Raw genomic sequence first — 13,542 nt, forward strand, 5'->3', positions numbered from 1 at the left:
CCAATCCTATAGCACAATGAAAAACTGGTTTAATTAATTTAATCGTGGCCGACACTCGCCAAAAAAACGAAGTTCCTGAGGGTCGTCCAAAAACGGCCGTTGTGCCAGAAAAAAATTTAGCCGTGTGTGAATGGATAATGCAAGAAAGCAGTGCTATATACCGTGAGATAGAGGCAACCAACTAACATTTGATATTACATGAACACTTGGCGGCAAAAGTCAAAAAATGTCATATGACGCCTGGCGACATTGCGTGTTGCCTAGGCCAGAAGGTTTTTTAGTGACCCTCGTATGTGTGTCTGGTTACTTGAAAGTTCTTGCTAGCAGATATGTCTCCAGCAAAAACTTGCAAGTTTTCAATGAAAAACAGAGCGTTGACAGAGAACGAATGAGTTAACAGGCAAACTTCTGTAACAATTTGTACAAATTGTTGCAAGCTTTTGAGTAACCAGACAGACCTAATATCAGCAACTGGTATGGTGGGATGCAAGGCACATTTATAGAAGGTGGAAGTGACAATCAGCTGTATTTTTACTTTTTTTTTTGTAAATTTGGTAATAGGGTCTACTCATGAAATTTGAAACTTCGAAGTTTGCTACCATGAAATACTTCTTTTCATCCTAAACGTGTAATAAAAATGATCTACGACAGTTCTGAATGCTTTATATTAACATTTAGATTCAAATTTGTTATATTTTAGAGGATTTTCAAATTGTATTTATGATTTTCCTGAGAACATTTTTAGAACGACCCTCTATTATTCAATATTTTCTTTGACATTAAGTTTTCTATAACAACAATGATGTTTTTGTAAATTTGTTAGTTTTTGTAATATTCATGCATCAGCCTTAAATGTGCCTCGGTGGGATGTCTTTGTTCAAATTTATTTAACAATGTAAACCCAATTTCACAAACTGTATTTTAATTACTTTTGCATGTCCCCCAAACACATATAGATACTCGTACATAGATGTTTCAACATTTAATATATTTTAAATATCGATGCAGCAGTTGATTTAAACTGCTCTTTCATTCATTCATGTACGTAAATTGCTAGCATTTATCAGAACTTGATGAATAAAAAGTCACCAATCAAGCGAACAATAAAAATGTTAACATGTTTTAAAGTGGCTTTTGTTGGCGATAAGTCATTTGTTAAATATTTTATGTCATTTTAGATGTACAACTAAAACTGTGATGTACTACTGTACATGTAAAATGTACATTGTACATATGTATACTAGAAAGACTGGCGGGAAGCAGGGTAAGTCCACATATGAGTAAACTAGCAAAGTGCCCGCTACATCGTATGAGGAAAGGATATAGAAAAACAAATAAACAATATTCAATATTGAAATGTTGAACGCTGAAAATGTTGTTGAACTAATACCTATTTGATTTGATATTTAATTTTATTTAAGTACTGTTTGTTCCACATCAGTTCTATATTCAAAAAAATCAGCCGCATCTCACCCTCACACATCAACGGCAACCAGATTGTGAGATATTTTAATTAAGGGCTGGCTTTCTGTCCTCAGGAGGTAAAAACGTTCTTGTAAAAAATTACCATCTAGGTCTACAATTCCAAATAAATTTACTAAAACGTTCAGAATAAACAACGAATTTTGTTGAAGATATAGAAACCGTCTTTGCGTTCAAATACAACCAATGGTACAATACCAGATCAAAACCCAGGACCTTGTCTCAAATCTTATAGCTTTAGTCCTATTTATTCGCCCAATACCTATGGTATCACATGTATAAACATGTCATACATTTTAAGTGGGAATTTACATAACCATTCTGATTTAATCCCAACAGTTCCTTCAATATCAGTGCTTCAATGTTAAGTACTATTTAGTACATCTAACAAGTTTATTGTATATTACTCTTTGGAACTTTACGTACATTAGTAGTATTATTTCAAATTATATAATTCTAAATTTATAGTACTTTTCGTAGCCTTATAGCAGGTATTTCATTTATAATTTCAGAATTTGTACGCATTAACTCGATTATGCAATACCAAAATGGTACAAAATTTAGTACTATTCGAATACCTGGGTATACGCTTCAAAAAATACCTCCTTACTTCAACCCAATATGCCAACCGCGATTCTCATTTCCAGCTCTATCTGTTCCTACAAAACCAATTATAGTACTGTCTAGTAGTTTACATATGGGGATTTCTGAGTGAAATCGGACACTTTGTCAATATGAGGTTTTTGACTTCCTTTATTTTTTGCTGTGGCGATGCTGCTGATTAACAAAACTTTTTAGTATATTTTCAGATTTTTTTTGACTAACGGTTCCAGAGATATTGCGCCTTGAAAAAGCCAAATTCTGTAAAAACTGCATGCAAAGAAATACTCATAACTTCTTTAATATTGGTCCAAATGGGACCATCTTTTTTTTGATTTGTTTGTTTTTTTATCAGCTATCGAAAGAAATATTTAAAAGAAAAATGCACAGTGGGCTTCAATGCAAATTTCGGGATTTAATATTTAAAATCAATTTTTAAAAATGATTGCACCCTTCGATTTTTTCAAAAAAATTTTATGTTAAACTACGTTCAATTGCAAAAATTTTAAGCCCTATGTGGCAATGGGATTCGGACGATTACTATTTTTTCTGAATTTTTTAAAATTTGTCAATACAATTTTTCCTTAATACCCTTGTCCAAAATTTGTATTTCCTGTATTTTTAAAGCTAAGAGTACATATTTATCATTATATATTATATATTTATCATAAAAAATAGAAAAAAATCCACAGTGGACTTTAATGGAATTTTCGCTGATGAATTTTCAAAATCGAAAAATGACGCAAATTTTAAGATGTTTGAGATAAATTCATAAATATAAAATCAAAACAAATATTTATAAATGAAACTTTTAATTTTTTTAATAAAATAATAAATTTTGGACAAAGGTATAAAGGAAAAATTGTATTGACAAATTTTAAAAAATTCAGAAAAAATAGTAATCAACCGAATCCCATTACCACATAGGGCTTAAAATTTTTGCAATTGAACGTAGTTTAACATATAATTTTTTTGAAAAAATCGAAGGGTGCAATCATTTTTAAAAATTGATTTTAAATATTAAATCCCGAAATTTGCATTGAAGCCCACTGTGCATTTTTCTTTTAAATATTTCTTTCGATAGCTGATAAAAAAACAAACAAATAAAAAAAAAGATGGTCCCATTTGGACCAATATTAAAGAAGTTATGAGTATTTATTTGAACATAGTTCTTTAAAAATGCGATAATTTCAATAGGCGATATCTCTGTACCGTTGGTCAAAAAATAATTTTAAAATATGCTAAAATGTTCTGTTGACTAGGGGCATAAATTGAATCAAAAACAATTGAAATCAAAAATTACTTTTCTCCGAACTGTCCGATTTCACTTGGAATTCCCCATATACAGTATAGTCTCGATAATCCGGACAACGCGGTAATCCGGACTCCACATTTTTTTACATTGTAGACTCTGTAATCCGGACATCACATATTTTTCTTACCTCGATAATCCGGACATCAATATTTTTTTCTTATATAGCACATTAGATTCTTATTTATTTCATTGGCATTTTCGTTCTTAACAATAACAATTGGTGTACAAATAAGAAAAAATAAGTTTTTCAAGGTTTTTGGTCCAAATCTCGACTTACTAGATAGTCACTGTTAACTCAGTTATAGAGTCAATATGGAATTAACTATTTGAATCTGTCAAATGATTTTCCTACCGTTCAAGCATTGATGAATAGCTATAATAAACAACAATATTTAATTTTTTTTTTTTAAATTTTCTTTGAACGAAATTTCCACACATCTTCAAAGAAATAATGGAATATTAAAACTTTATTTTAAACCACTGTGGCTACAATATTAAAAATATTAAAAAAGGACTAATTGTAATCTATTTCGAAAAATATATATATATTTGAAATTAGTTTTCTGTTTGGGCTTTTCATTAAAACTTATTTTAATTAAATGCATATTTTAATTGAATGAAGGTAGTTTAGATATTTTATTGAATTTATTTTCATTTGAATTTTTGTGTACGTAGATACATATGTACGCGTCCATATGTATTTTTTGCAAACGTCATAAAAACCACCGCACAGCACACAGGTCATAAACAAATGTTCATTTATTATATATGGAAAAGTTTTCTAACCTAATGCATTTTACATTCGCTGTGCACCCGAAAAAAATGGGAAATGGAAAATGGAAGATAATCATATTTGAAAAATGTAGCCATGGTAACCTGGTACAGACCAAATGATGATTTTTTAAAATAGCTTGTATTATCGATAGTAATTTGTATGGACCCATTAGAGTTTGTTTTAATCAAACTACAGGTTGCATTTGCTGAAAGATGAAATGAGACTTATGTAAATCGATAAAGCTTATATATGTACATACATATATTGTCAGCCCATCTTATGTCCCAAATCAAAACAAGAATTTGTACATAATTATGTTTGGACGACAAGTTTTGATTGAAATCGGTTTTGATGCAAATAGGACCCCATATATGTATGTATGTTCCCTCTGATATTATGCTTAAACTTTGGGCAAAAATCGTACTTGTTATGACCAATTTGAACGCATTGTCGGCTCATAGCTCTAGCTCAACGATACCAAGCAACGGCCCTGACCGGCTTTAACATGGCAAAGTCCATGCTTTATCTTGGTCCTTCTCTCATCTCAAGTGGACAATGACCTCCCCCAAGGTATCACCTGGGGAGCTGCCTTTAACTAACATGTGCCTCGCGTTCACCCATAAAAACTATAAAAACTTGGGTTGGGGCGTTGAGTTAGCAACACTCCCCCAGCAAAAAGCATCCTGCTATGAAACAAGTAAGACCGGCGTTAAGTTCGGCCGGGCCGAACTTGTTATACCCTCCACCACGAGTTGTATGGAAGTAAAGTGGAACAATTATACCAAAATTTCAGCAATTTCGGTAAAACAATGTGGCTAACCTTCAAAATACCGAAATTCAGGAAGTACCGTTCTATGGGAGTTATATCAACACGTCGATCTATACCTAAAATTTTTGGCGGGAAGTTTTTTAGATTCAAAGAAGATTAAATACCAAATTTCCAGTATTTCTGAAAGATAATGTGGCTAAAACATTCAAAATACCGAAAATCAAGACGTACGCTTCTATGAAGGATATAGGAAGACGTGGAACTATACTGATAAATCTCTTCCGGAATATTTTATAACCCCATGGAAGACTAAATGACAAATTTCAGTCTTTCAGTGGGATTCAGTCACAAACCTCAGAATTACGAAAATCGGGATTTCAGACCTGTACCGAGAAATTTCATATGTAAATGTTTTTACCTCCAATGTAGACTAAATACCAAATTTCAACCATTTCGATGGATTATTGAGGCCACAACCCTCAAAATATCGAAAATCGGGAGGTACCATTCTATTGGAGCTAAATGAAGACGTGGACCTGGGGGAAAGTCTTATAACACCAACGTGGACCAGGCGTGGACCTGTATCGACAAAGCTGGGGGAAAGTTTTATACCACCAACGAAGTCTAAATATCAAATTTCAGCCATTTCGGTGGGTTATTGTGGCCACAACCTTCAAAATACCGAAAATCGGGATGTACCGTTCTATGGGGGCTAAGTGAAGGCGTGGACCTGTACCGACAAATTTCTGGGGGAATGTTTTATACCACCAACGAAGTCTAAATACCAAATTTCAGTACCGAGAGAAAAGGAGAGAGAAGAAACGTCTTTTCCGCAGGAAAAAGAGAGAAATGGAAAAGCGGAGTGTGAAAAAATCCAGAGCCAGAATGAAGTCCGGAAATCTTACCAAAGAATAAAACATCAAACTGATTGGTGACTGATACAGATAGTGTGCTAGGCGTATGGTAAGAGCAAACTGTTGATATTCAATACTATCGAAGACGATGAAAACACCACAGATCCAATCCGAGAAGAAAGTACTGAATTTATACCGCCCGGCCAAGGTGAGGTAAAGAGCCAATGGCTTATCAGCCTAGCTGTTCAGAACCGGAGGCGACACGCTGATAAGGTGTATTCTTCAGCTAGTTAGCACCATCTGGCATCCTGTGTCCCATCCGCAAGAAAGGAGATAAGACTGCATGCTCTAACTACATGGGCATAAGTCTTCTCCCTATTGCCTAAAAGATAGTGTCAGGGATGCTGTGCGAACGATTAAAGCCTATGATCAACGAAATAATTGGACCAAACTAATGCGGCTTTAAACCTGGCAAGTCCACTATGACCAGATATTTACCCTGCGGCAAATCCTAGAGAAGACCCAAGAGATACAAATCGACATCTACCATCTGTTTGTCGATTATAAAGCAGCCTTCGACATCCCCCTTCGTTCAAAGGTATTTCAAGACATGTCTAAATTTGGTATCCCCGCAAAGCTCATACGGCTTTGAAAGATGACATTAACTAATACTCGGTCCTCATTTAAAACAGGAAAGAACCTCTCCGAAGAGTTTATTACGAAAAGAGGTTTCAGACAAGGAGACGGCCTCTCGTGTGACTTATTCAACATTCTGTTGGAAAAGGTTATACTAGATGCGAAGGTCAAAAAAGTGGCACAATATATATAAACAGCCATATGTTACTTGCTTATGCCGATGACATTGACATCATGGGTAGATCGGAAAAGGAAGTAACTGATACCTTTGCAAAAGTCGAAAGGGAATCTGCTAAAGTGGATCTGGCGGTAAACGGCGAGAAAACCAAGTTGATGGTGTCGACGCGCAATGCGCCCATAGAGCTCGGACCAACTGTTGAAGTTGGTTCCTATAATTTTGAGGTAGTAAAAGGCTTCGTCTACATCGGCACCGCCGTAAACACAACAAGCAACATCAGTTGTGAAATAAAATGAAGAATTGCATTAGCCAACAGATGCTACTTTGGCTTAAGTAAGCAGTGTAAAAACAAAGCCACATATCGTCAAACAAAAATAATGGTTTACAAAACACTGATACTACCCGTGCTGATGTATGGTTCCGATGCCTGGGTACTTGCGCAAGCAGACATGGCAGTGCTTGGTGTGTTTGAGAGAAAAAAATTCTTCGAAAGATCTAAGGGCCAATCTGCGTTGACGGTGAATATCGACGTCGTATGAACCACGAGCTGTTTCTGCTATACAACGACACCAGTATAGATAAACGTATCGAGATGCAACGATTGCGTTGGCTATGCCATATCATAGGAATGAGCGATGATGAAGCCGCTAAAAAGGCGTATAAATACGTGCTACATGGCGGTACACGCAGAACTGGCAGCCCAAGGCTTCGATGGAGCAAACATGTGGAGGAGGTTCGAGTTTTCTATAGGACAGATAAAGCCTTGTAATATTCGATGTACATTTATGAACTTATTTAGCATCTCCCTAAAAAATGTTGATCCTTGAAAAGCTTGTTGTTGTAGTAGTAACGAATATATATCCGTTCGTATATTTTATTCAGTTATCTGGTTCATCAGTATCCAGATCAAAAATGCTATAACTTGGACTGGAGGCATCCATAAAGAATCAGGATACAGGTATGCAGCTAAAAAACGCAGCGTTGGATATCGAGCCATCAATTCGGGCCCAGTATGAATTGAGACAGATGCTTCGTCCGCTAGCTAGCAAATTATCGATAGATAGTCCGACTATCGTTTTGATCGCTGTCGTAAAGTTTTTTCTTTAATCGGACTCCGAAGCAATTATTTTTATAATTATTCGCCACGGATAACCCAATAAACATGTTTTGGTGGCAGACGTAACACTTGCTTTACGACAACAAACAAAACGATAGTCAGACTATCGATAGTTTGCCAGCTATATCTTAGGCTCGTTGATTTAGAACTTCTCGTTTATACCTTTAGACCTCTCACTCTCCAGATCATGAAGATCGCAAAAGCGCATCTTCTTCAGTTACTGTCACGCCGTTGAATGCAACAGCCGCCCTGTCATCCTTTTTTCCCAGATTGAAGAGTGATTTAACCGTTGCTCACAATTTACTTAATCCTGTACCAATGTTTCATTGCTTCAGGTGATCTACAAGCTTGTTGACTTCAAGAGTAAGTTCTTTAAATCTTGGGTCTTCAGGGTTCGTACGACGAAGCTTATCACGCTCTTGCGTTAACCCCGTCGCCCCTGCTGGGAAATTTAGTATTCGACCAGCAGGTATGTAGCAAGCGGCTTCAGCAGTGATGCTGTCCGGAAAATTCTCTCAGGTATCCGAGGACTTGAGGAAATGGACAGCTCTTTGAAGTCAGAAGTTATGAAGTTGGTGGTCTGTTTACGAATACTACGGTCGAAAGACGTCTGACCCAAGGAAAATTATGGGTTGCCAGGACACAGACAGGGTGCCTCAATGATGGTGTCTCCATTCACCGTTCAAAATGTGGATCTATCAATTTGCTCGGCCGGCGCTGTACCCCAAAGCTCATGAAGCCCTTAGCATCAGAAGGTTATTGCCCTACAACAGCGAACATAAAATCTGCAACTCTACCTCGGCAGTCCCATACTTTACCGCAACCTCCATATTGGTCACTAGAGTCAAGCTCAAGGGAGATAGGTCTGTACTGGACACATTGATGTATATGGAAAGCCAGTGCTCCCCCACCGCTGCTTGTGTGATCCTTCCGCAAAACATTTTAACCATTACAACGTTGCAAGCTACAGGTGGCGGTGAGCCAGAGCTGCCTCGAAATGCACACATTTCATACGTCCAGTACATCAAACCGAAGTCGACATATGATGTGTGGATCTGGCAAATGGAATAGATTCTTGGCTCGAGCTTCTTCTCTACACACAGAAAAATATATGTTAGAAATATGTTCCAAACAAATATTTGTTTGGGACTGATTGCAAACAAATATATGTTTGGATCCAAACATAATTTGTTTGTGTCCAAACACATATATGTTTGCAACATTTTGTAACATATCTCAATTTTATTTGTTTGGGTCCCAACATATTTTTTATGTTAAAACATATTTTTTATGAGTGGAGAGAGGATTTTTGTCAAAGAGAGTAACAACAGGGCTCTCGCGGCTTCAGAATGCTGTTTTATAATAAAGAGCTGTGTGTATGGGAGAGATGCAGAAGCTTTGGTGTGTGTATGCCGTAAAACACGTGTGTTTCGAGCTTTGTTGTTGTTAACAAACGTAGCAAGCGGAGAGGAAATGAAACAAATAGTATTAATTATGTTGTTCTTTTTTCTTCAGTTTTCTAAAAACAATCGGTAAAGTGAGCGAATAAATCAGTGTTTTGTCTCTTCTTAAAGAAGTGGTGCTTTTTAGCAAATTAAATGTCCAATACATTTTATAATTGAATCAAAAAGGTGAATCGAAATATTTTATTGGACGAGGAAGAAATCGCATTTAATATTGGTAATTACATCAATATATTTGAAATATGGATGTATACCTATTTATTACATTATATAATCATTTGATTCCAGATGCCGATTTCCCGCTGATGATTTCAACTTTGAGGAAAATGTGTTTTATTTCACAACTAAGAAGAAGCGTTCAACGATGTTTTCTTTTTAAAAGTGCGACTTTTTATAAATTATTTCATCTGTTTTTCTTTTATTAAAGTCTGTTATGTTTTTCTCTGGAATTTTTTATATACCTATGTGTCTGATGTTGCTTTAGCGTTTTTCTATGTCTTTCAATAAACCACCACCATTTATAAATGTGTGTATATGTTTGAGATATCCAGTAAGCGCTTACTGAGAGCAAGTGAGCAAATTTTAATGAGCTCCCTTGCTCTCAGAAAGCGCTCACTGGTGCATGTGTTTGTGTTTTTGTGGCGTTTGGGTTTGTATTTGTGTGCACCCAAACAAATATTTGTTTGCACCCAAACAAATAATTTGTTTGCACCCAAATATATATTTGTTTGCAGGACCTAAACAAATATATGTTTAGGACATATATTAGATAGGCGTTTTTTTCCTCCGTGTAAACTGACGCAAACCAACAAAAACTCGGAGCGGGCATTCTGGGCTATATTGTCGTTCCCTTGGTAAAAAAGTATGCTAACGCAAACACATAATTGCTGGGGTGACGGCGTCTGGTCGAAGATTCCTTCCTTCTTATAAAATTCACAGGTGATTCACCTAAAAAGATGTCACTTTCCAGATAATTTTCACCCGTGATTGAATAGTGTATTTGACATCGAACATTTTGGTAAATATTCCATTTTACTTCAATACAATTCGTGGTAGAAGGTATAAAAAGTTCGGCCTATCCGAAATTATCGCCATTTTTACTTCTTTTAGGTATGATTTTAGCGTCTGTTTGTAATCATTTTTAAAACTCCGAGCCTTTCTTTGTTTACATATGTATGTAAATATGTCGCTTCATAATTAAAACTGTCCTTAATTGAAAACGTAATATCTCTTGTATTTTTATTGCAGCCACGTCAACTGTATAAATATCAGCTGGATAACTTAACTTTTTCATCTGTTTACAAAGTGGGAGTACGAGCCAAGAACACAAAATATATGAAGGAGAGTGGTCTTGTCTGGAAGACATTTCGTGCGCCATCCTGCGTTCAGTGGCATAACTACAATTTTAATATTTGTGGTAAGTTTTGATAGTTTTTTAATAAGACAAGTAAATCGTTTCGAATGAGACTAATTTCAAAAATATTATTAATTTAAAAATCGTAAATAGTGTCTCGTTTTCTGCACCAACAAATTGATCTACCTTACATCGCAATATACATACGAATCGACATCAATTTCACATTAAAACATATACGTACTATGGACTTATATCACACTATTCAAAAATTTGTCCTGTTTTTATTACTCCTTTTTTTACACAAACATGCAAACTATTCTTCAGATCTAAAATATTTACAGCATGTCGATAAGAAAATGAAAACAAAAGACGAAGTACCAATCCTATTTGTGTTTTTAAATTTTTTATTGAATTTGTAATTTTGTTTTTTTTATTTTCAGCTCCTGAAACTCCTGACAATTTAAAAATTGAACAAACATTTTTGGAGAATAGTGTCTATTCTCTCAACATTAGCTGGAATCCACCCTCGCATCTACCCGATAATTACACGTTGTTTGTTACAGATCTCTCGCCACACGGACAGAGGCAGTCCTATAATGTATCTAAGGTAATTTTGAATACATGTAAGCATGTATATGAGTGTATATGGGTTTATATTTTGAAATTTTGAAACAATTATGAGGTGCGCTTATTTAGAAGTGTGGAAAATAACAACAAACCATGTTTTTCCGTTTGTAACGCATTGAAATGATCACTTTCGACCCCATAAAAAATACAGATTCTTGATCTGGTTAAAATTCTAAGTTGATCCGTCCATCCGTTCGTATGTGGTAATCACTTTAGCATTCACAAAAAATGATAGACGACCATGAAGTTTTGGAAAGATGCGTATTTTGTCTGCAGGCAGATACAAGTTCGAAGATGGGCCATATCAGTCCACGTTTTGGTATAGTCGTTATATAACGATACCAACCGATTTTAAGTATTTTGACGTTTTGAACAATATTTTCAGATTACATTAGCTATAATTTGGCTTTTAGGATTCCTACGATGCCTTACTTTCTCAACCTCGTATCTTAAAAAATACAACTTTACAGGAGAGACAAAAAACGATTTATCTCTTGATACATCGCTGTTTGGGTAAAAGTGTAAAAGGCAATAATGAGGGAATTGAGTTCATCTATGCATATTAGTTGTAAAAATATAAAAATCTTTTCTAGTTTAGGCAAGAATCGCATTTATTTAGATACGAGTTTGCTGCATTTACAATCATTTTAAAACTTGATACTTTTTGAATAAGTTACGTGTTTGTTGCATTAACAGCAATTTAAACAAATTACCTCGTTTTGCCAAAATTATAACATGAAAATCATATTTGGCGAAGGTTTTATTTTCAAAAAAGTATAAGAAGAAAAAAGAATAAATACTTCAAGTATTTTTGAACAAGCTCGTTGGAAACCACTTTACAGTAATACAAATAAATATGGACATAATATCCATAAGAAACGAATATTAAAGAATATTAAATTAATAATATCATTGGTGTGGCAAATTATCATAAAATGAGTGATAGTCGACTGGAATCATTCGTTTCAGATCTTGCAAGTCGTCATATTTTCTTTTTGAAATAGGTAGTTGCTGCTTGTAGAGACTCGGTAGTAAATCATTATGATTGTGGTGCACTTGGACTCGCAATTTACGATGAGGAAGATCTTGCCACTCGTCATCAAAACATAGTTTGTATTGAACTCCGCAATTAAATGTATATTTCAGAGCTCTTAAATTTATAACGCATGGGTCCCCTATTTTTGTGCCTGGTCGAATTGATTTTAAGTAATTGAGTGAAGAGAAATCTCGAAAAAATTTATGATTTAAATAATGTACGTTGTACGGTTTCACCAATCTGGATTGTTTTATTACAGTTTTGAAATCATCTGGCACATATAGTTCTCTACCTTTCTTCGCAAAATGTAATCTATATAAATATTTTATTTAACATAAACGAAGTCGTATATAAATACAAATTTGAAAAAATAAACTGTATGTTAAGATTTTGATTATTTTTAGTCTTAGAACAGACTTCAATGCACCTTTCCCCAATGACATCATTGGATTCAATTATTTCTATTATCAATAAGGTGTAAGTAAAATTTTAACACCGTGTAACCGTGGTATAATGGTAAGTTCTACCTCCTTGCACACTTTATACCCGGGTTCGATTTCCAGGTGAGAAAACATCACATTTTCAAAAATACCGTTCAACGTGATTTTGGCGAAATATGCTGAGTAATTCAGCAATTGTAGATAACAAGTGGTGTCGTGGGACTCGCTGTTCGGAAAATGTCTTTGGAGCTTTTTTGAAATTATGTCATTTTTAGCGAAACCCCGAACTCTTTTAGTATTCTCATACAAATTAGACACACACTCACTTTTCGTCTTTCCCAAACAACATCAGAACAAAAATATTTGTAAAGAACTATCAGCAAACATCAGAACATCAGCACAGATGAATGTACATGAGTTGTTGGAATTTATTTAAAAAATTTTTATCAATAAAAAACCAAATTACCATTACCAGAAATAACTCAATATACAAGAAAATGAATGAGTGTCCGGATTATTGAGGTAAAAAAATTGCCGTGTGTCCGGATTACCAAGTCTACAGTGTAAATATTTTTAGTGTCCGGATTACCGCGTTGTCCGGATTATCGAGACTATACTGTACTAAGATTGGCCTTGTGTACTGCGTCTAAGAAGCATTTGTATGTTGTCTTTTCAGTCTTATCAATGTTGCGGTCCATCAAATATGTTTCGAAATCTGAGTACACTTCTGTCCAAGACTTGTACTGAACATATATATATTCTTTACTGGTACCCTGTCGGCAATAATGTGATGGCATCTTAAGCAAATTTTGTAAAAAACAAGTTAACGTGAGTTATTTTGGCGATTTTAGTTTTGCTTTGACGATTGACTGCGCCAGTTTTCTTTACCATGC

General features: G+C 35.0%; 1 protein-coding gene across 1 annotated transcript in view; it reads left to right on the plus strand.

The window, feature by feature from the left end:
- tor (tyrosine protein kinase receptor torso) overlaps nucleotides 1-13,542 on the plus strand; it is a 533,285-nt gene that overhangs the window by 337,611 nt on the left and 182,132 nt on the right. Inside the window, exons 6-7 of the mRNA XM_073992792.1 lie at nucleotides 10,438-10,606; nucleotides 10,987-11,153. Coding sequence (XP_073848893.1) covers nucleotides 10,438-10,606; nucleotides 10,987-11,153 — 336 coding nt within the window. The remainder of the gene's footprint in view (nucleotides 1-10,437; nucleotides 10,607-10,986; nucleotides 11,154-13,542) is intronic.

The sequence above is a fragment of the Musca autumnalis genome, unplaced genomic scaffold (genome assembly GCF_047663935.1).
Source record: "Musca autumnalis isolate F117 unplaced genomic scaffold, ASM4766393v1 scaffold_5, whole genome shotgun sequence".
Lineage (NCBI taxonomy): Eukaryota > Metazoa > Arthropoda > Insecta > Diptera > Muscidae > Musca > Musca autumnalis.